This window comes from Littorina saxatilis, linkage group LG8, assembly GCF_037325665.1.
Source record: "Littorina saxatilis isolate snail1 linkage group LG8, US_GU_Lsax_2.0, whole genome shotgun sequence".
Classification (NCBI taxonomy): domain Eukaryota; kingdom Metazoa; phylum Mollusca; class Gastropoda; order Littorinimorpha; family Littorinidae; genus Littorina; species Littorina saxatilis.
In genome coordinates, this window is record NC_090252.1 from 55,912,993 (window position 1) to 55,935,963 (window position 22,971).

Genomic DNA, 22,971 nt, shown 5'->3' on the forward strand with positions numbered 1-22,971 from the left:
ACAACATTATCTTAAAATTTTTTAATTTTTTTTTAATTTTGAGCAATATGTTTCTTTTTTCTCTTATTTGTAGCATGGCATATCCATCTCTGCTGCTTTCAAAGTTGCCACAAAGAACCAGCGACTTGAGGGAGAAACAGCAACTGATAATGTATGATGTTGGGTGCAAGCTGCACAAGCATTTGAAAAACCGCATGAGCAACTTGGTGGAGCAGTTCCGATTCTCAGTGCCTGCCTTCCATCGTTTTGCACACAACATGCCTTGCCAGGTAAGCAAATGATATATGATATATGTATTTCATTTTATGCCTCATGAATCTTCTGAATGAATTTAAAACTCTTTGGTGAGAAAAAAAGCCTTGAGAGTTACAGAACTGTTCTGTGATGCTGGTGTTAATAATTAATTGATTGTCCCTGCTCTGCACATTTCTCTGCTCTGCACACTTTGCCTGCTCTGCGCATTTCCCTATTGTGTGTGTGTGAGTGTACTCTCACATACTTTTCCTTTTTGATGTGTCACGGACATGAAGATAAGATGCTAGAATTATGTTTTAAAATGATATCTTTGGTACATTATGAATTTTGTTTAGGTTTGTTCAAAACTATAACAAATTTAAATGTTTTTGATGTACAGTGGTATGTCTATCTAACGTCTTTGAAAATGTAACCGAAATTCGGTTATATGGAGGGAACGTGACATAGAGGATTGTTTTGTTATGTCCGGGTCTGTCAATGATCCGGAATGACATTGGTGTTTTGATTGATGCCGCCCACAAAGTAATGTTATTCTTTCCTTAAACGATTATGGTAACCTGTTTTCTATTCAATTAATTACCAACACAGTTTTCTTGCTTGTTTAATGAAGCCCCGTAACTACTCGTGGGTTAAAGGTTTGAAATAGACAAACTGAGGTTGAACGAAAGCATGCGGTCCTAGCATGCACATCAATGTCGATACCACACACGATACCCAGCAACGATTTCGTTAAAAACAAAGAAAAGTGTCCCAAAGGCAAGGAACAAAGCGAATAAGAACCGCGGCAGTGTGTTGAAACTGATGTAAAATTGTAGCCAAAAGCGTCAGTTTTCACGATGAAACTTGACTCACTCATTCAAGGGACAACTGCACTACTGTGTGTCCACAGAGTTGAGTAATTTAGGACACTCCACTACTCACCTTCAAACTTCACTGACGGGATTCTGAGGATAATCTATTGTATGTCGCGTCATTCGGTCATGGATCGGGAAAAACCAAGAACAGTTCCAGATTTCAAAACCCATATTCGTCGGCCGCCATTGTTAGCTAGACCAAAAATGTTTACACACGCTTTGCATACCTACATCGCAAAATTTCATGACATCACCAGTACTTTCGATTTTGGTTCGATGTTCGGATTGCTTTCATAACGTTTCTGTAACTTTACGTGTTTAAAAGGTAGGAGTTCCTGCACAGTTCTTTGCAAAATGAAGCAGACATCTGGTGAATGACCTTTATCTATTCAAAATAAAGTAATGACCTGAAATAGAAATGAAAAACCATGGCTTCAGCCGTTAAGGTGCCGCAGGATTTCAGCACGTGTTTGTGTCCGTAACGCTTACTCGCTCGACTGGAGATATAAGTTAGAGTAAATCAAACCCGTGATAATTTTGGGAAAAGTTGTAGTCCACGTATGGAGGGCCCTATGTCGTATTAGAGAGGGGGGACGTAATATGGAGGTGAGAAATACTAAGACGAAGAAGGAGAACAAATTCGTCAGAGAAAAGTCGGTCGTAATATTGAAGGCCCTAGCTGTAAAAGAGAGGGGTGGTAAAGGGAGGTACCACTGTATATCTGTAATGATCCTGATAATACATAATTCTGCTCTAAAATCTTTGCGATAAAAATTACAAGTTCAGTGGCAGAGATGTTTGAAGCAGTTCAACTTTACATTGTTAGAACCCATTTGTTTCTGCAAGATGAAAGTTAGATTGACAAGATGGAGATGGAGCCTGAAACTGTATCCTGAATGCTTGAGACGCTCAGTCATTAGCTCTATCAGGTACACTGATCCTCCTTCTCATTTAGTCAAGTTTCTCGTGACAAACATTGGGTATTTAATGTCTTGTAATTGTTATTCCTGTTTCAGCTTACCTATGGTCAGAGGTGCACTGTTGGAGCTGGTCTCTGTGATGGTGAGGGAATGGAGCGTGTTTGGAGTGTCACGATCGGGTGACAGAGACCAAGAAAGCGTCACTCAGTGGAGTGCCTGTTCTGGGTCAATGTATGATAGAAAGCGCCTGTGCGTGATATTGGGCTACAGCAGAGTTTGCTGACAGTGCTCAATGAACACGGATGTTTCGTAGCGCACGAGTTTCACAGTGCGGGGGTTTCTGCTGTCACAGGGCTGACGGTTTTTCGCTGACAGCGCGCACGGGATTTTCGCGGATCGAGTTTCTCGTGTCTTTTTTCTGCTTGGGAGGCAGAATTGTGTATAGCTGGACTGGTTTGGTGACAAGGTCAGTCACGTGTATTTGGCTAGGTGGTCTGTCAGAGACTCAAAGGACGACACACTTGACACCCAGCGGCAGAAGGGGAAGGATCTAATACACAGTTTCTAGAGTATGATGGTTTTTCACCGAGTATTATATTCGGCACTCTAGGGGAACTTCCACAAGTTATTCCTTTTCTCTGCCACGTATTTTGCTGAGGACAAGTCGTCAACTTTCCTTCGTCGGCGATGGCTTTCGCATAAGGATTCGACAAGGGGTTCTGGACGTTTTTGGTCACTGTTGACGAACAGAGGCTGTTCCAGGGAGGAAGCGGACTTTGCTTCCATTGAGAGTACAATCATAGGCTTTTGAGCCTCCGTTCGTTTCGCTTCGCTTCGTTACGTGTTCCTGTAACGTCTGCACGGCTGACTTTGGCGGGACCTGTTGAAGCTACGCTAACCAGGAGACCGGTTAACCAGGAGACCGGCTAACCAGCGGACCGGCTAACCAGCGAACCGGCTAACCAGCGGACACGCTAACCAGCGAACCGGCTAACCAGCATACCGGCTAAGCAGCAGCAGCAGAGATAAAGCTAAGTGCACCATGTCGTACGCACCCCGTTGACCACCGTTGTCTTTTCGTATCTATGATTTCATTGGAGTAGTGACAACGTGGGGTGTGACCCCTGCACGAACTAGAGCTTTTCGAACAGAACATTCGCATTTAACTATATTTACACGGGTTCAGCGTGTTACTATAATTTTCTATATACTACTGGCATTTTGTCAGTGAACACTGTTTTTTTACGTGTTGAGAACGTAAAAGGAACATATTTTGAGTGAAGGCTCGAGGGAGGTGGAGAGTTTATACATAAACAGGCGTCTGAAACTTATACTTTTGTTGACTCTATTTAATTGTATGACTGCGAGAGTGGATCGTGGTGTGGTTAGTTAATTAGTAGTAATTAACCGGTTCATAATCACCTTAAGTGATATATTGAAACGTGACACATGGGGGCCAAGCCGGGATTTACTCAGTTAATTTCCAACTGATAAAGACCCACCAATTAAGGATAACTAAGAGCAGATAATCTCGTCAGTGCTCGACTTATTTTCTGCTTGGTGCTACCCTTTTTTGTATAGTTTTGATCATATACCACACCTTAAGCGATTCACATCTTGCAGGGAATGTAAATTGTAATTTGTGAGTTATTGTATGCGCTAACTGTGATTACCTCCCTTTCCTTTGTTTGTGAATCTTTGTTGTTGTACGTTCATAGTTTTCCGTTGCAGAGAGCTGAGCAGGGTTAGCGGATTTGTTATTCGTTTTACTCAGTTTTCTCTACATTGTTGTTTCGCATTCTGTAACAGGTTACATTTCTACCGTCCTGTTTTACTTGGATTTTTCTCCATATTTTGACTTTGTTGGAATTTTGGGGGGGAAGGGTCCGAGGACTTCTGTCCTAACCAAGGCTGTGGGAAACACTCTGTTTCACCGCAAAAAGCAGCCGATAAAGTAGGCCACGGCTGTGGGAAACACTTTGTTTCACCGCAAAAAGCAGCCATAAAGTAGGCTACGCGATTTGTTCTACACCGTTTGGATTTTTCTTCTGCATTTTCTGGTTACTGGATTTTTGTATCCATCGCTTTCATCACCGCGTGTTCTAGCTATAGCTGCGTTAGACTTACTTTTGTAATAAAGCTTTGCTAAAACTAACCATGGCTACAGGGGGATCTCCTACGAAGAGATTAACTTTTGAGACTCCTGGTAGCGAGGAACAGACAGAGCGAGACGCACGCGTTAGAGCGCGTAGTTTGCTTAAGCGCAAGGAGTTAGAACGTAAGGAAGACATAGAGCGACAGACGAGAAAAGAAGAGCTTGACAGACAAGAACGACAGGCCGAACGTGACCGACAGGACAAGAAAGAGAAAGACGAACTTGACAGACAAGAAAGGGAACGACAGGCCGAACGTGACCGACAGGAAAAGAAAGACGAACTTGAGAGACAGGAACGACAGGCCGAACGTGACAGACAAGAAAGGGAACGACAGGCCGAACGACAGGCCGAACTTGACAGACAGGAAAAGAAAGACGAACGTGACAGACTAGACCGGAAGGAACAGGCGGATCGCGATCTCCAGCTAGAACTAGCTAGGCTACAGGCCGAGAAGGGTACGCTTACTCAGGCTAGCGCGCCGACGTTTGTTGCCGACCGTACGAGACTGCCGACGTTCGACGATGACAAGGACGAGCTCGACGACTTTTTACGCCGGTTTGAGCGCATTGCATCTGACCAGAAGTGGGAAGAGGCCACGTGGGCTAGCCGCCTTAGCACCTGCTTAAAAGGACGCGCTTTGCAGCTCTACAACGCTTTGGATGACGACGAGGCGAGAGACTATCAGGCACTAAAGAAGGCGTTACTCCAGCGCTTCAACCTGACTGCGGAAGCCTACAGACGACGTCTGCGTAACAGCAAGAGGCTGAGCGGCGAGCTGAGCCATCAGTTTGTGGCACGCCTTAATCTCTACCTGCGGCGCTGGGTGGAGATGGCCGAGAAGAACTGGACCGTCGACGACCTTGCCGACCTCATAGTCATGGAACAACTGATGTCCAGCCTGCGACCTGAGGTGGTGACCTTCGTGCAGGAGCACCAGCCAAAGACTACTCAGGAGGCAGCCGACTGGATCAGAGTACACGAGGACGCCCAGGCGATCTCCGGCAAATCTTCAGGCTCACGGCCGGGAAAATCGGGAAATTCGGGTTCTTCAGGACCCAAGGACGGGAAGGACGATCAGGGACACAAAGGATCAAGTTCCAGAACTGACATCCAGTGTTACTACTGCAACAAGCGGGGCCACGTGAAGAAGGACTGCCACAAGAGACAGGCTGACCAGAAGGGCGTTCACTTTGTTGGCAGTGAGGAGTTAAGGGACGTCACGAGCTCATGCACCATTCCACAACTCTGCGTTCCGTGCTCCAGGAAACATTTCCAGCCCCACTGCAACGTCTACGTTAACGGAGTGAAGGGCGAAGGTCTGCGGGACACAGGGGCAGACATGATAGTGGTTCGGGCGAGTCTAGTTCCAGCTATGGCCTACACAGGAGACAGCATCAGGGTGAGAATGGCCGAGGCATCTCACGCTTACGACTTGAACACGGCAGTGATCAAGGTCGTAACCCCGTTGTTCACGGGGACCATTGTGGCCGTCGTCATGGACGATCCTCCATGCGACCTGCTCATTGGAAACCGGGTTCAGTTTGTGGACGGCGTCACCAGGGAGGTTCCCGTTTATCGGTCTCCCGACGTCATTTCAGTGCTCACGCGGGCACAGGCGGAGCGAGAGGACAAACCTCTCAAACCCCTACCTGCTGCACGAGCTGCCCTGGGGAACGTGACCCCCGCGCTCCTCGCGAAGGCTCAGGCATCTGATCCGACACTAGCGACTCCTCGGGAGCACGCGAAGTCGGGGAAGGTGAAGCTGAGCGGGAAGCATGGGAGGTCAAGGTTCCTCAGGGACAAGAAGTTGCTCTACCGTGAGTTTAGCAACCAAGAAGGTACATTCAAACAGGTTGTCGTGCCTCGCGAGTTTCGCGAGGGTGTCATGGCAACGGCACACGACTCGATTCTGGGAGGTCATCTTGGCACCAAGAAGACCACGGATCGTGTCTGGCGCCACTTTTACTGGCCAGGCATCTGCACGGATGTCCGACGTTTCTGCGCGTCCTGCGATAAGTGCCAGAAGGTGGTGGCCAAAGGAAGGGTGAGGAAGGTCCCCTTAGAGAAGATGCCGCTCATCGACGAACCCTTTCGTCGGGTGGCAGTGGACATCATCGGGCCCATCTTGCCTGCGTCTGTGGACGGAAACAGATACATTTTGACCATGGTGGACTACGCTACTCGATACCCAGAGGCGATCCCTCTGAAATCGATTGAAGCCACGCGAGTAGCTGAGGCTCTGGTTACTATGTGGTCCCGGCTGGGAATTCCATCAGAGGTACTCACCGACAGAGGCACGCAGTTCACGGGAGGAGTGATGGCGGAGGCAGCACGACTGCTATCACTGGAGCAGCACTTCACCACTCCTTACCATGCTCAGTGCAACGGACTGGTGGAGAGGTTCAATGGCACCTTGAAGACCATGCTGAGGAAACTAGCTCAGGAGAAACCACGCACGTGGGACAGGTACATCCCAGCATTGCTTTTTGCATACCGCGAGGTTCCTCAGGAGAGCTTGGGCTTTTCCCCATTTGAGTTGTTGTACGGCAGACAGGTACGCGGTCCCATGGCTATCCTGCGTCAGGCTTGGACGGACGAAGAAGCTGACGAGGAGGTGCAGACGACAGCGACCTACATCGTAGAACTCAGGAACAGGATTGAAGAGACCTGCAAACTGGCTCAAGAGAACCTGGGAAGAGCAGCACAGCGTTACGCGCGAGGATTCGACCGCAAGGCACGGCCGCGCAGCTTCAAGATTGGAGAACGGGTGTTGCTACTTCTACCTGTCAAACACAACAAGCTACAACTGCAGTGGCAAGGACCTTTTGAGGTGACAGCGAAAGTGGGCCAGAACGACTACAGGATCATGATGCACGGGAAAGCACGCCTGTACCACGCCAACCTGCTGCGCGCCTACATAGAGAGGACAGCCTACGGGGAGAAGAACAAAGACCAGAAGAACAAAGACAAGAAGACAGAGAAGGTTGCAGTTATCAGGGGTGAAACGAGGGGTTGCTCGTTCTTGAGGACGACCTTTCTGTCTGGAAACAGACCATCAACCTCTGCAATATCTTCAGGTTGCAAGGTTGGCAAACGCCAGACTTATGCGCTGGGCGTTGATTCTCCAACCGTACCAATTCACGGTACGCGTCATTCCGGGCGCCAACAATGTTGGAGCTGACTTTCTCTCTCGGGCTGTAGAGGAGAACATGACTGTGAGCGAAACCGAGGTTTCGTCTTGAAGAGGGGAGGTGTGTCACGATCGGGTGACAGAGACCAAGAAAGCGTCACTCAGTGGAGTGCCTGTTCTGGGTCAATGTATGATAGAAAGCGCCTGTGCGTGATATTGGGCTACAGCAGAGTTTGCTGACAGTGCTCAATGAACACGGATGTTTCGTAGCGCACGAGTTTCACAGTGCGGGGGTTTCTGCTGTCACAGGGCTGACGGTTTTTCGCTGACAGCGCGCACGGGATTTTCGCGGATCGAGTTTCTCGTGTCTTTTTTCTGCTTGGGAGGCAGAATTGTGTATAGCTGGACTGGTTTGGTGACAAGGTCAGTCACGTGTATTTGGCTAGGTGGTCTGTCAGAGACTCAAAGGACGACACACTTGACACCCAGCGGCAGAAGGGGAAGGATCTAATACACAGTTTCTAGAGTATGATGGTTTTTCACCGAGTATTATATTCGGCACTCTAGGGGAACTTCCACAAGTTATTCCTTTTCTCTGCCACGTATTTTGCTGAGGACAAGTCGTCAACTTTCCTTCGTCGGCGATGGCTTTCGCATAAGGATTCGACAAGGGGTTCTGGACGTTTTTGGTCACTGTTGACGAACAGAGGCTGTTCCAGGGAGGAAGCGGACTTTGCTTCCATTGAGAGTACAATCATAGGCTTTTGAGCCTCCGTTCGTTTCGCTTCGCTTCGTTACGTGTTCCTGTAACGTCTGCACGGCTGACTTTGGCGGGACCTGTTGAAGCTACGCTAACCAGGAGACCGGTTAACCAGGAGACCGGCTAACCAGCGGACCGGCTAACCAGCGAACCGGCTAACCAGCGGACACGCTAACCAGCGAACCGGCTAACCAGCATACCGGCTAAGCAGCAGCAGCAGAGATAAAGCTAAGTGCACCATGTCGTACGCACCCCGTTGACCACCGTTGTCTTTTCGTATCTATGATTTCATTGGAGTAGTGACAACGTGGGGTGTGACCCCTGCACGAACTAGAGCTTTTCGAACAGAACATTCGCATTTAACTATATTTACACGGGTTCAGCGTGTTACTATAATTTTCTATATACTACTGGCATTTTGTCAGTGAACACTGTTTTTTTACGTGTTGAGAACGTAAAAGGAACATATTTTGAGTGAAGGCTCGAGGGAGGTGGAGAGTTTATACATAAACAGGCGTCTGAAACTTATACTTTTGTTGACTCTATTTAATTGTATGACTGCGAGAGTGGATCGTGGTGTGGTTAGTTAATTAGTAGTAATTAACCGGTTCATAATCACCTTAAGTGATATATTGAAACGTGACATGGAGCTACTTGCGAAAATTTGCACCAGCTTCCAAACAGATGGCCATGGGCAGCAGAGAAGATCTGCTGAATGACGCTCTTTTTGCATACTCTACAAAAAGCTTTTCAAGGCTAGGTTTGTGTAACTCTTAATAGTTAATGTTCATGGTATTAGTATTTGTGTTTTTATTTGTTTCCTCTGCTTTTTTTGTTGTTGTTGGTGGTGGTTTTTGATACAAAAGCACCATTAAACTGGAAGAAATTATTTGTACAGTTAAGAACAGTAACTGCAGATACCATCACAAATGTAACTAATTTCCAAGTGGAATTTTTTAATGGTCAAAGTGACAATGTCTCTTTATCATTGGGAATGGTATCAAGGCATGTGTCACATTAAATACCATTCTCTACAAAAAAGGCTATTTGACTCAAGCAATTCATAGCGCCCTGGCTTTGTTATTAGTTTTTGACTCACATGCGAAGCAAAAGTGAGTCTATGTACTCACCCGAGTCGGCCGTCCGTCCGTCCGGCCGTCCGTCCGGCCGTCCGGAAAACTTTAACGTTGAATATTTCTTGGACACTATTCAGTCTATCAGTACCAAATTTGGCAAGATGGTGTATGATGACAAGGCCCCCAAAAACATACTTAGCATCTTGACCTTGCTTCAAGGTCAAGGTCGCAGGGGCCATAAATGTTGTCTAAAAAACAGCTATTTTTCACATTTTTCACATTTTCTCTGAAGTTTTTGAGATTGAATACCTCACCTATATATGATATATAGGGCAAAGTAAGCCCCATCTTTTGATACCAATTTGGTTTACCTTGCGTCAAGGTCAAGGTCACAGGAGCTCTTCAAAGTTGGATTGTATACATATTTTGAAGTGACCTTGACCCTGAACTATGGAAGATAACTGTTTCAAACTTAAAAATTATGTGGGGCACATGTTATGCTTTCATCATGAGACACATTTGGTCCCATATGATCAAGGTCAAGGTCACTTTGACCCTTATGAAATGTGACCAAAATAAGGTATTGAACCACTAAAAGTGACCATATCTCATGGTAGAAAGAGCCAATAAGCACCATTGTACGTCCTATGTCTTGAATTAACAGCTTTGTGTTGCATGACCTTGGATGACCTTGACCTTGGGTCAAGGTCACATGTATTTTGGTAGGAAAAATGTGTAAAGCAGAAGGTCAAGCATGTGAGTCGTATGGGCTTTGCCCTTCTTGTTTGTTATCAGGCTGGTTTCACTTTCAAACCAATTGCGCGGGGATTTCTGTATTTCCCAGTCATCATTCAGTACAGGCACTAGGCATTTCAAATTGTACCACCTGTGTGTGCAAATGCATGCACAAGGATCCTTCTAGTTTTACTTTCATGGGCTGAAACTCACACATAAACTCATATTTTGTGCATGAGTGGATTTTTACATATATGACTGATTTTTACCCTGCTATTCAAGCAGCCATAGGCTGATTTCAGCGGATACATTCTTGTTATTTTCTATTTCTATAACGCACCAAACTCTGACATGGATTTCAAGATCTTTTCTGTGTGTACTTGGTCTTGTGCTTATGTGTACACATAAAAGGAGTATGCATTCAAAGGTCTGCTTAATATTTGACTTGGGAGATCTGAAAAATAACAACCTTCAACCAATTAGGCGCAGTAGGGATTTGAAGCTTCTGCGTGAGAGGTCAGGGTCTTATCCACTAGGCCTCTGTGTCTGGCACACATTGAGTAACCAATGTCGGCATTACAGATCCAAAGTTTAGAGCAAATGTTCAGGCGTTGAGGAACACTTGAGAAGCTTGCACCAATACTTTTGATTGCAGCAGCCCTCATGGCAGGATTACAAAGCATGTAGGGGATATATTGTCTGATTGCATGAACAAAATGTCTTGGTGTGTTTGTTTCCATCTTATTTTTGGTTCTCTTGCCGTTTTAGTGTTGTTATTTTTGTTTTGTTTACTTTACACTTCAATATTTGCTTATTACTTTTGTTTGCTTTGTTCTAATTGCTTAGGAAAAAAGCTGTTGAGGCAGATGGAAACTGCAGCCAGAATGAAGCAAAGGTCACAGTCTGACTTCCAGGGCATTGAGCAGGAACTGAAGGGCCACTCAGACATAGGTAGGTGCTGTCAGCTCCAATGCTTTCATTCAAAAGTAAGGTCGTTATTTGGTCTTGATGGTTATAAAAATATGTTCAGTTCTGTTAGGGTGTTCTGGCTTGATATGGGCTTTTTTCATCTGCAAGCTGTACAGGCCTTTACTTGTTGATAATTGACTCAGTATTGAGAAGCGTGTTGTTCTCTTGTAATTTGACTTGTCATTTTGATTCCAAGATAATTGCAAAGTAGTTTGACAATAATTTTTTTATTTTATTTATTTTGTTGTTGAACATTGCTTTCAGCTGGTACTTCAAAGGACTGGTTGACAGCTTTGCAAAAGGATTGTACCTCACAACCCAGCGTCAGAGGTGAGCATGTAAGAAACCATAAATAAGTGAATGGTTCAAGAACTGTTGTGGTCTTTCTGGATGATTTTTAGAAACATTGTGAATTAAAATTTAAAAGGCATTACTGCAAAGAACTTTATGTTTTATTGTAATTCAATCAAGTTTGCGTTTTAATGAAACAGATTTTGTGATTGGTCAAAATGCCCAAACTCATGAAAAATTACCGGTCATTAATTGTCGATAACCACTCGCTAAAAAATCCATTAACAACCTGCTGGCGAGGCGCATTGATACAGCCTCAACTAGTCTCGGTTAGCTTTGAGGGTCATTTTACAAGGAAATATGAAGGCCAGCGAAATACCGAGACCATTTATATGCGAAGTGATGACGTCGAATACGTGACGTAAGTTGATGCATGAATTCTTCCGGATTACGTCAGTCAATTCCAAAGATCGCTTTTGTGATGAAAAGAATGTGTTTTGAGTTTGCTGTCAAAAAACCTGTCAAAAAAGAAGGGAAAATGTATGTGAAAGAAAACAAAACAGGAGCAGAGTGATACGATAGGAATACAGAGACATATTTCTTGGGACTTGACCCTGGCAGGTAGGTGGACTGAAAGTAGTGTGTGAACAGAACGGAACCAATTCTGTCTGTTTACCATCGCATGAAAGCAGGAAAGAGATCGTCGTCAGATTGAATTACAATAACATTAACATGCTTCCATTTGAAACTTCTCAGTCTTCATCTTCATCCATCGGGCTTCAATTAGCTTTGGTCAGGCGTCAATATGACGACCTCGAAGTTTCAAATGGAAGCATGTTTGTGTGTAATTAAAGTGCCTTTTTCAGAAAAGATGTTGTGTTAATGATAAAAGGGAAATTTGTCACAGAAGAATTTGTGAAAGTTTATCAATATCTTTGCATTCTTTGTCCATTTTAGTTGATATATAAATAGAGAATACTACATAGCTTGCTGTGTCGTACCAGATTTACACGAGTTGTTTTTTTTAAATATTGAACTGCGAGTGAAAGCGAGCTGTTCACTATTTGAAAAAGCAACGAGTGTAAATCTGGTACGAAACGGCCAGCCATCTAGTATTCTGTTTATCTTGCATACTGTACTTACGTGTATTTGACTGAAAATATCCTGCAGTCGAGGCAGCTAAATTGAAGATGCTTGTTTTGCAACCTTGATCTCTTCTAAAGCCTCGTGCAGTCTATTACGTCAAAGCAAAGAAACGTCACTGTGAAAGTGTGGCGTGATGTGTTCTAAAAATTCATTGAGGGTAATTAGCGAGCGCAAATTCTTTAGTTCTATAATGACGTTTGTCTCGGTGACTTTGAAATCATAAGCAGTCGAAATACAGGTCCCTGCCAGACTTGCTTGACATGACCTCATTTTCATGATATACACACGTGTGATTTGAACGATTATTATCTCACGGGTGTCTCTCTCAGGAATGTAGGATAAAAAAAATATTTAAAAAATGTATATGTTGTCATTTGTAGGTGATGCAAAGCTGACATTGAGGGAGGAGTATGCATACACCATTGTGCAAGTTGCAGAAAAACGGTAAGTATGTAGAGACGGTGAAGGAAAAGTACAAATAAGTTTTGAAGAAAAAGATTAAAACTGAAAAAATCGTCTGGTTAAAAGCCCTTGTGTGTCAATTTTACTGAACACCAGTGATTGACACACATTTTTGTTTAAGCTAGTCCTTTATTTCTGTGATAATAACATAGTAATGTAATTAAATACATTTAAGAACACAAAGATAAATCTACTTGTTAATTTGTTCTTTGTTGCAGAGCTGAACTGCAAACAAGTGAATCAGAGAACACAAAAGAGAAACTTTCTGCAGACATTGAAAGGTGGGTCGAATGTGTTGCAAACCTTTTTTAACAATTTTTTTTTAGGGTTCAAGGCATTTTTAGAACTTGTATTGACACGGACAGTGGGCTAGTGGATAAGATGTCTACCCCCCAAGTAGAAGGTCTTGGGTTCGACAAAGTATGTACAGACCTGCTAGTGCCTTATACCCCTTCGTGTGTACACACAAGCACAACACCAAGGGCGCATTGAAAAGATCATATAACCTATGTCGGAGTTGTGTGGATTATAGAAACGTGAAACTTCCAGCATGCATCCCCTGAAAGAGGCGTATGGCTGCCTAAATGGCATACAGGGAAAGGCCCACGCATGCAAAAAAAAACAAAACAAGTGTTTCAGCACATGAATTCAGAAGAAGAAGAATCTTTTATTGTAACTAATATACCCAACCAACCACCCAACCCCTTCTTTCAAACTTGAAACAAAATCAAAATTTGTAGGTTCATTTTGTGATTACGGTGATTTGTGAATAAGAGATTTTTGGCTCACGAAGTGTAGCCTATGCGATCGTAACTTTGTCTGTCTGTGCGTTTGTGCGTGCGTGCGTGTGTGTGTGTGTATGTCTGTGGTAGAAACTTTAACATTTCCGAGTCTATGTGTGAGTGGTTATCCAAGACTATGGATAAAGCTCGCATAAGATTACGTCACGGTCAAAAGTGTTTGACGTCAATTAATGCATCATGACGGCATGCCTCCCTGTAGTCTTTCTCTCTCGCGTGGTGTGTGTGGTCTCGGTCATTGTTATTTTGAGCGGGCCGAGACTATTTGGCAGTCGTGTCCCTGTAAGTAGGCTACATGCAGACACAGACAGATCTAGATCAAGTGTCTCTCTTTCTTGCACAGTGTCACCTGAGCTTACTGTGTGTGTGGGTGTGTATGTGTGACGGAGTGATTGAGTTTGTGTTACTGTTTGTTTATTTCTTACGTGAGCCTTGAAGGCTTCGCCTCTTGTTGAATGTATATTTATTGATGTTTGTGTTAGAGTGTGCCTTTTTGTCATATTGGTGGTTCATTAGAGCAGCTTGCTTGGAAAAGGAGACATGCCCTAATGAATTCACTGTGAGGGCATAAAAGAAGACATCTAGGAGCGGGGACAACCCATTACATTCTGGCTTCGTAGCTGCTTTTCTTTCATAAGCACATCACATTTTCTTTTTAGCCTGTTGTGTGGCTCACTTAATTTGTGCCTAATTTTGTTTCAGGCTTCTCATTCAGGCACATAAGCTTCAGAGACGCTGCAGACTGGACAGACCACTGGATGCAAAAGATGCCAGCACTAAGAATGCAGCAGTGGAAGCCAAGGCAAAATTTGTGCGCACCAGCCTTTCCACTGCACTGACTTTGTCAAAAGAGAGGCAGTTCTTGAACCACCTCCGTGCAAAATATGCAGGTGATTTGTAAATGTCTTGTCTGGGGGAAAAAGACAGTTGACTGTGTCTAACAGATAATCAGGGATCGCGCTAGCTTTTTAAAAAACGCGTAAGTCATACGCAACGAAACGAAAAAAACGCGTCACGGACCAATATTTTTGCGTACTACGAAAACACGTACAGACACAAACAAAACACGCACGAAAGACTTAAAGACACTCCTTACCTAAATACGGCGAGTTTTCCTGTCGAACTCCGCGCACGCCTGTCGAATAACACCCCTGCTGTCTCCAACCTTCGGGCCTTGCGAGTTTGTTTCCCGCTCTAATACGACTAGACACACTTTCCGCCTTTTGGAAGCGCGAGATGGGAGAGCAGCTAATGTCTGTTTCATTATCCGACAAGACATTATCTGGAAATACCCTCGTTACGTTCGTTTGCGATACTTCGATGCAAAAAGAAACGGACTTTAGTTTTGACGCGCAGATTTCATGTGTGTCGTCACTTCTCGAGCCCTATAGTCAGTTTCAGGATCGGGTGATTATTAAGTCAGAGCAAAAGCGCTGCGTGAAGACAAGAAAAAGTTACAATATTTTTGCGTATGGCTTACGCGGCGCGGCGAAAAAAACGCGTCAGCGACTTTTAAAATGCGTCAAATACGCAAAAATCGTGCGTAAACGCGATCCCTGGATAATGCAGACTATATTTATTTTATTTAAGATAAACTTTTGTTTGGCAAACTAGGGGTTGCTGGTACTGGTAGCAGCACTCAGGCAAAACTGTACTTTTTGAGACTGTGAGATTAAAGTATCTCTTGTGTTCCCATTGTTATTCACGTAGCAAAATCACTTGAAGGCCTATGTAAAAGATTTGATGAGTGTTAACACATTTCTGCACTAATGAAAACAAATTGATTAGCAAGATTAACGATTGAAGTTATGTGCCTGTAAAGATCAAATTGGATCTCAAATGGCAATGACGCTTTTAAGTTTAATTTATCTTTGTTATGCGTTTTTTCCTCTTAATTTAATTTGAGAGCAAAATTGTTCCCATGATGGCATAAATAATTTTCAAAAGATATATAAGTTCAAATATTTGCTCTGGTCTGATGCAAATATATTTTCTTTGTAATAAAAAAAAAAGTAGGGTTTTTTTTTTAGAAGTTTGCTCCAGTGTCCGCAGTTATTTATTTTATACAACTCGTAGACAAGCTTTATCTCACAGCTAGCACTCTTTGTTACGTTTGTGTGTGTGATCTAACAGATGGACAGTCGGTGGCCTCCAGGATTGGCAAGCAGCTGAAGATCAACAGCCAAAACTTGGCCAAAGCTTCGGACAACTTGGCGAGTTATGGCTGTGAGGTGAGCAGCAAGGACCTGAAGGACCTGGACCACCCTGTGTATGTCCAGCTCCAGGCATCAGGACTCAACCACCTGCAACAGAAGGCAGCCCTGGCCTATGCTGACTTTGAACGTGCATGTGAGGGGGAGGAAGCAACCAAAAAGGATATGGGCCTTTTTTTAACATGTTTAGCCAAAAAGGAAAAGAAGCTGGACATGCTCATCTGTGACGTTCCGTTAAGTTCCGACCAGTACGGGGAACTTCACATTTTGTGTGCTCGGAGAATTGCACTCGAGCAACTCCATGAAACTTGTGCAACGGACTTTGCCAAGCACATTGCCATTAACAGTTGGGTTTATTCCAAAAGCCATCTGCTTGAGACGCTTTCAGCAAGTTCACTAGAACCAACATTTGACCTCCAAGAATGTGATTTGGTAGAATGTGACGAGGTGGAGGATTCCAGTGATGATGACATGTGAAGAAAGACCAGGCAACTGACAACAGTGTTGGCTAACTTGAAATGTCAATAGGTCATAGTGTTATGCAGTGTTCATCTTTATAGTTGGGTAGAAGCAGACATTGTTTGCCATTGTCATTTCAATAGCGCTATTTCTCATGATGAACTGAACATGCAAAGGGTACATTACCATTAAACGCTAATTGCTACTTCTGAGTAAATGGATTCATAACCTTGGTGGGTGCTTACAAGGTCCTTGATATGCTGTTTTTGCAAGGAGTATAATCTGCACATACTGTACACGGTAATCAGAACTATTCTTAGGGGGTAATTTACAGTGCATTTGTGACTACAAAGTTTATGCTTTGAACTAGACTTTCTTCTGTTAATTGAGTTAATCTTTGGGGCATGCATATTTTTTTGTTTTTGTTGTGTGGGTGGTATTGATGTTATTTACATATTGACATACTCACTGGAATCCTCCTCCTCCTCACAGTCTACCAAATCAAATTCTTGGAGGTCCAATGTTTGTTCTAGTGAACCACTAAGTTGCATAAATATTTGTAAGTTTGCGGACAATACAACTCTTAATTTGGATGGGAGTAAGGAATCGTTTGTTGAATGTGTTAAAACTTACTAGAGATCTTTTTGAATTCTCTGGATTAAAGATAAATAATGAAAAAACTCAAATTGTCTGGATCGGAAGAAAGTAAAATTCATAAGAAAGATATATGAGGGACGTGAACTGGGATTGTTAACCTTTGCCGTGCTTCCTGGGTTCACCTGTACCCAGAGACACACTAAAATCATTGTAACTCTGGAACCATTAAAGGTATCGTTTTGAAATTTTAAGTATCTCTCACACACCTAATTTGCTCTCTGTCTGCAAATTTTTAGTGTGTACATGACAAAACATCAGAATTAATTGATTATGATAATTTACATAAACACTACCGATGGCGCGGGTTCACACATACCCATACTTTTAAAGAGTAGTAGTGATTGTAACTATCCCTCTGCCGACGGCGCGGGTTCTGCTACACCCATAATTACCAAAGCGGCGGAACAGTGTCTGTCTGCCTGTTTGTCTCCAAGAGACTGTCTGTCTCTCTGTTTGTCTGTCCGTATCTCTCTGTCTGTATGTCTGTTGTCAGTTGCTCTGTCTGTCTGTCTGTCTGTCTATCCGTCTATCCGTCTCTCTGACTGTCTGTCTATCTGACTGTCTGTCTCTGTCTCTCTCTCTGTCTGTCTCTCTCTCTGTCTGTCTCTCTCTCTCTCTCTGTCTCTCTCTCTTAGTCTCTCTCTCTGTCTCTCTCTCTCTCTGTCTCTATTTCTTAGTCTCTCTCTCTCTCTCTTTCTTAGTCTCTCTCTCTCTTAGTCTCTCTCTCTTAGTCTCTCGCTCTCTCTTTCTCTTTCTTAGTCTCTCTCTCTCTCTTTCTTAGTCTCTCTCTCTCTTTCTTAGTCTCTCTCTCTCTCTTTCTTAGTCTCTCTCTCTCTCTTTCTTAGTCTCTCTCTCTCTCTCTTAGTCTCTCTCTCTCTCTCTTTCTTAGTCTCTCTCTCTCTTAGTCTCTCTCTCTTTCTTAGTCTCTCTTTCTCTCTCTCTTTCTTAGTCTCTCTCTCTCTCTCTTTCTTAGTCTCTCTCTCTTTCGTAGTCTCTCTCTCTCTCTTTCTTTCTTAGTCTCCCTCTCTCTCTTTCTTAGTCTCTCTCTCTCTGTCTCTGTCTCTCTCTGTCTCTCTTTCTTAGTCTCTCTTTCTCTCTCTCTTTCTTAGTCTCTCTCTCTCTCTCTTTCTTAGTCTCTCTCTCTCTTAGTCTCTCTCTTTCTCTCTCTTTCTTAATCTCGCTCTCTCTCTTTCTTAGTCTCTCTCTCTCTTTCTTAGTCTATCTCTCTCTCTTTCTTAGTCTCTCTCTCTCTCGTTCTTAGTCTCTCTCTCTCTCTCTTAGTCTCTCTCTCTCTCTTTCTTAGTCTCTCTCTCTCTTAGTCTCTCTCTCTTTCTTAGTCTCTCTTTCTCTCTCTCTTTCTTAGTCTCTCTCTCTCTCTCTCTCTTTCTTAGTCTCTCTCTCTCTTTTTTAGTCTCTCTCTCTTTCTTAGTCTCTCTCTCTTTCTTAGTCTCTCTTTCTCTCTCTCTCTCTCAGTCTCTCTCTCTCTCTCTCTTTCTTAATCTCGCTCTCTCTCTCTTTCTTAGTCTCTCTCTCTGTTTCTTAGTCTCTCTCTCTCTCTTTCTTAGTCTCTCTCTCTCTCTTTCTTAGTCTCTCTCTCTCTCTCTTAGTCTCTCTCTCTCTCTTTCTTAGTCTCTCTCTCTATTAGTCTCTCTCTCTTTCTTAGTCTCTCTCTCTTTCTTAGTCTCTCAGTCTATTATGGAGTCTTTAGATAAAGGGAGTAGTGATCCTAAATTGTTTTGGAAAACAATCAAAGCTTTGGCATCTAAGGTGGCAGGTGTGATTTCCATTAATACAGAACAGTGGTACCAACATTTTCATAATGTGTTTAACTCTTTTACAAAAGAAAATAATGACCATACTGATTTTGTTGAGGATGGTGTTAATCGGGTATCTGATGGTGATGATAATGAGGAGATGTATGACATGGATGCGCTTGAACGTGTCATCACTGAAAACGAAGTAAAAGAAGCTATTAGAGTATTAAAGAATGGTAAAGCTGCAGGACCCGATTATTTAATTGGGGAGTTCTTCAAGAATTCCGCCACAGCTGTTGTGCCGTTTCTTACAAAATATTTCAATAAATTGTTTACCTCAGGACTTTACCCTGATGTATGGACGGAAGCCATAATTCATCCCCTTCACAAGAAAGGTGATAAGAATAATCCTGATAATTGCAGAGGTATTTCATTACTATGTATATGCAGCAAATTGTATAGCTACATTTTGAACAACAGATTGACGAATTGGATCGAAAAACATGAAATACTAAATGAGAGTCAAGCTGGTTTTCGCAGAGGCTATAGTACCGTTGATCATATTTTTACACTACAAGCTTTGGTACAGAAGCAGTTATTGACACACAAGAAGTTGTATGTCGCTTTTATTGACTTTCGTAAAGCTTTTGATTCAGTTGTAAGAATTACGTTGTGGAAAACTTTGAAGAAAAATGGAGTTAAAGGAAAGATGTACCAGGCGCTCAGCTGTATGTATGACGTGGTAAAAGCAAAAGTGCGATCAGGAAGTGATTTTTCGGACTCCTTTATGTGCCCAAGGGGTCTAAAACAGGGAGAAATTTGTAGTCCAGTTTTGTTTTCTCTACTAATTAATGAGCTAGCTAATGATATTGTCCAGAAGGGAAAACATGGTATTCAACTTATTCCAGACTTTTTTGAAATACTCATTCTGATGTTTGCAGATGATATTATTCTTATTTCAGATTCTGTAAGTGGGCTCCAGAATCAGTTAAACATTCTGTGGGATTCGTCTAGACGTCTTGGACTTGAAGTTAATTTAGACAAATCTAATATTGTTGTTTTTCGGAACGGTGGTCACTTGGCCATGCGAGAAAGATGGGTGTATGGTGGACATCCTATGAGCGTTTTGAACATGTATAAGTATTTAGGAGTATGGTTGTCTACACGCCTGTCCTTCTCTCACACTCTTAATGATTTTGCTGCAAAAGGAAAAAAGGGAGTCATTGGTATTCTAAAATGTTTATGGCAACTGGGGGACAGATCTCCAGCTATTTTTTTCAAGCTTTTCGACGCACAGATTCAACCGATGCTGGCATATGGTGCCGAAGTTTGGGGGGTTGAAGCAGACCATACACCTATAGAGAGAGTTCATTTATTCGCACTTAAACTTTTTTTGAATACGAGTATGAGAACACCAAATGCCATGGTTTATGGAGAAACGGGAAGGTACCCCTTGTTTATAAACAGCTTTGTTAAATGCATTCGTTTTTGGCTACGTATATTGAGGATGCCACATCATCGCCTTCCGAGCAAGGCGTATAAAATGCTGAAATATCTCCATGAACAAAATAAGAAAACATGGGCCTCCTCGATCTGTTACACTCTGTACATGTACGGTTTTGATGAAGTATGGGAAAACCAAGGTGTTGGCGATGAGAGGGCGTTCCTAACAGCATTTAAAGAAACACTTATTTCATCCTACAAGCAAACCTGGCTTGAAAATGTACAAGGAAGTGAACGTTTCTCTCTGTACAGAACCTTCAAATCAACCCTAAGATTATCCAACTATTTAAGTGATTTGAAACATATTAAAGCTAGAAATCTTCTGATTAGACTTAGATTGGGAGTATCTCCTCTGAAAGTGCATCGATTTCGCTTTAATTTAAATGCAACCTCCGCTGATTTATCTTGTCCATTTTGTTGTGGCAGTGTTGAAGATGAAGTCCACTTTGTTTTAGTATGCCCTAAATATGCTGAGTTAAGAGAATATTATATTCCACGAAAATACACTAGAATCCCATCATTGTTTAAATTAACCATGCTGTTTTCAAACACTAGTAAGCCGCTATTGCTACGTTTTTCTACATTTGTCATGAAGGCGCTTTCCATTCGTAATCCATAATCCGTAAACGAAACAGGGCGATACTCAGTAGTGGGATGTTCTTGTTTTTGCTCAATATGTGCATTTGTATGCTGGTGCTTGAGATGTGCTCATCTCCATGAAAAGGGCCCAAGGCCTACTCATTAAAATATTCAGACTTCTCTCTTTCTTAGTCTCTCTTTCTCTCTCTCTTTCTTAGTCTCTCTCTCTCTCTCTTTCTTAGTCTCTCTCTCTTTCTTAGTCTCTCTCTCTCTCTCTTTCTTAGTCTCCCTCTCTCTCTTTCTTAGTCTCTCTCTCTCTCTCTCTCTCTCTCTCTCTGTCTCTCTTTCTTAGTCTCTCTCTCTCTCTCTCTCTCTTTCTTAGTCTCTCTCTCTCTCTCTTTCTTAGTCTCTCTCTCTCTTAATAATAATAATAATAATAAAGTGTATTTATATTGCGCCTATCCCTTACAAAAAACAAAAATATTTGGCTCTAAGCGCATTACAACATGTGAAGGACTTGGTACAATCAAGTCTGACAAGTACAACAGCACAATATACAGTCGGTCTCTTAGGTAAAAGCAGCTTCGACAGTTAAACACTTCTACTAAAAGATCCTCTAACAATTTACAAACATAGTTAAAGAACATCGAGTTAATAGGAATTAAAAAAAAAAAAAAGGTTCTTATAATAAAACTATCTAGCGAACGACGAAGAAGAAGAAGAATAAAACTATCAATGTCAATGTATAACAAGTCATTCAACGTAAATGGCCAAAGAACAACAATAAAACAATGGTGATAAAACAGTTATACTCAATGGCTAATAACGAGGCAGAGTTAAATAGTATCGACACAAGATTAAAACAAAACATATTTCTGGAGACGAATTAACAACAATAAAGCAATGGTGATAAAACAGTTTTACTCAATGGCTAATAGCGAGGCAGAATTAAATAGTATCGACACAAGATTTAAACTAAACATATTCCTGGAGACGCATTTAATAATTATACATGTATCAAATAATCAATGTACAAAATACAGCCCTCGCAAGCAACCCGCCCCCAGCCGGCCCACAGCGCGCTACGATGGCAAGCGACCCCTCTCCTTAATGTGGCAAATACTGAACAGTGCACACAACCAATTACTCGCATATACTCGTGTCGCTCACTCGCACACACACACAAACACACACACGGACAACATCGAATCACTCGCACAGGCTAGGGGTTGAAGTATTCCCGGAAGAGGTGTGTTTTTAGAGAGGACTTGAAGGAAGGGAGAGAGGTAGAAAGGCGGACAGACATGGGCAGAGAGTTCCAAATAGAGGGAGCTGTGTAGGTAAAGGCGCGCTTGCCGAAAGCGTTCAGTTTGACGCGTGGGACAACAAGGTGCCCTGCGTCAGCGGATCTGAGGTTGCGTGTGGGGACGTGTGGCTTTAAGAGCGAAGACAGGTAAGAAGGGGCAGAGTCTTGAAGGCTACGGTAACACAGGGTAGCTATTTTATATGTAATGCGTGCTTTGATTGGTAGCCAGTGAAGGGTCATGAGGAGAGGGGTGACATGGTCGCGCTTGCGCTTGCGCAGCACAAGACGTGCTGCATTGTTCATGATGCGCTGTAGGCGGTCTAGCTTGGCGTCTGGGAGGCCGGCTAGGAGCGAGTTGCAGTAATCCAGTCTCGACAAAATAAAAGCCGAAACCAGTGTCTTGGTTGCGTCGAGGGAAAGAAGGTGTCTGATTTGGCTAATCCTCCGCATTTCAAGAAAGGCGGTTCTGCAGAGTGAGTTGATGTGGGCGTCCATTGACAGGTTACCGTCAAGGTGGACACCCAGGTTTTTTACTTTGGTGCTGAATGTGACTGTGGTATCAGAAAGGGTAAGACTGGATGTTTCTGAAAGAAGCTTTAACTTTGATTGTTTGCCAACTGGCATGATCTCTGTCTTATCATCATTCATCTTGAGCTTGTTGACTGTCATCCACTGTTTGATGGAATCGCTGCATGATTCTATTGACTGCACTAACTCTGTAAACTGTTTGGTGTGTGCGGATTTTTGTAGTTGAGTGTCGTCTGCGAACATGTGGTACAGGACATTGTGGTGCTTTATGACTTTGCTTAACGGCTGCATGTACATAGTGAATAACACTGGGCCTAACACAGATCCTTGTGGGACACCATACTTTAATATGGTGTCCTCGGAGTGCTTATTCTGGATCACAACAGCCTGAGTGCGTCCAGTCAGGTAGGAGCAGAAC

General features: G+C 43.1%; 1 protein-coding gene across 1 annotated transcript; it reads left to right on the top strand.

Annotated features, from left to right (window-relative positions):
* The first annotated feature begins 42 nt into the window (after window positions 1-42).
* LOC138973881 (uncharacterized) lies at window positions 43-16,970 on the top strand. The gene is made up of 8 exons (XM_070346575.1): window positions 43-269; window positions 2,126-2,171; window positions 10,733-10,837; window positions 11,120-11,185; window positions 12,673-12,736; window positions 12,973-13,035; window positions 14,257-14,444; window positions 15,688-16,970. The coding sequence occupies exons 1-8, from the start codon at window positions 48-50 to the stop codon at window positions 16,242-16,244; spliced, it is 1,311 nt and encodes a 436-aa protein (XP_070202676.1). The 5' UTR covers window positions 43-47; the 3' UTR covers window positions 16,245-16,970.
* Window positions 16,971-22,971: the final 6,001 nt, after the last annotated feature.

Excerpts from the sequence above, each read along its gene's own strand:
- LOC138973881 (XM_070346575.1), top strand. The coding sequence starts at position 48 with ATGTTTCTTTTTTCTCTTATTTGTAGCATGGCATATCCATCTCTGCTG. Across the intron at positions 10,838-11,119 it reads GAAGGGCCACTCAGACATAG|CTGGTACTTCAAAGGACTGG; the intron begins GTAGGTGCTGTC and ends CATTGCTTTCAG. Across the intron at positions 14,445-15,687 it reads CCTCCGTGCAAAATATGCAG|ATGGACAGTCGGTGGCCTCC; the intron begins GTGATTTGTAAA and ends GTGATCTAACAG.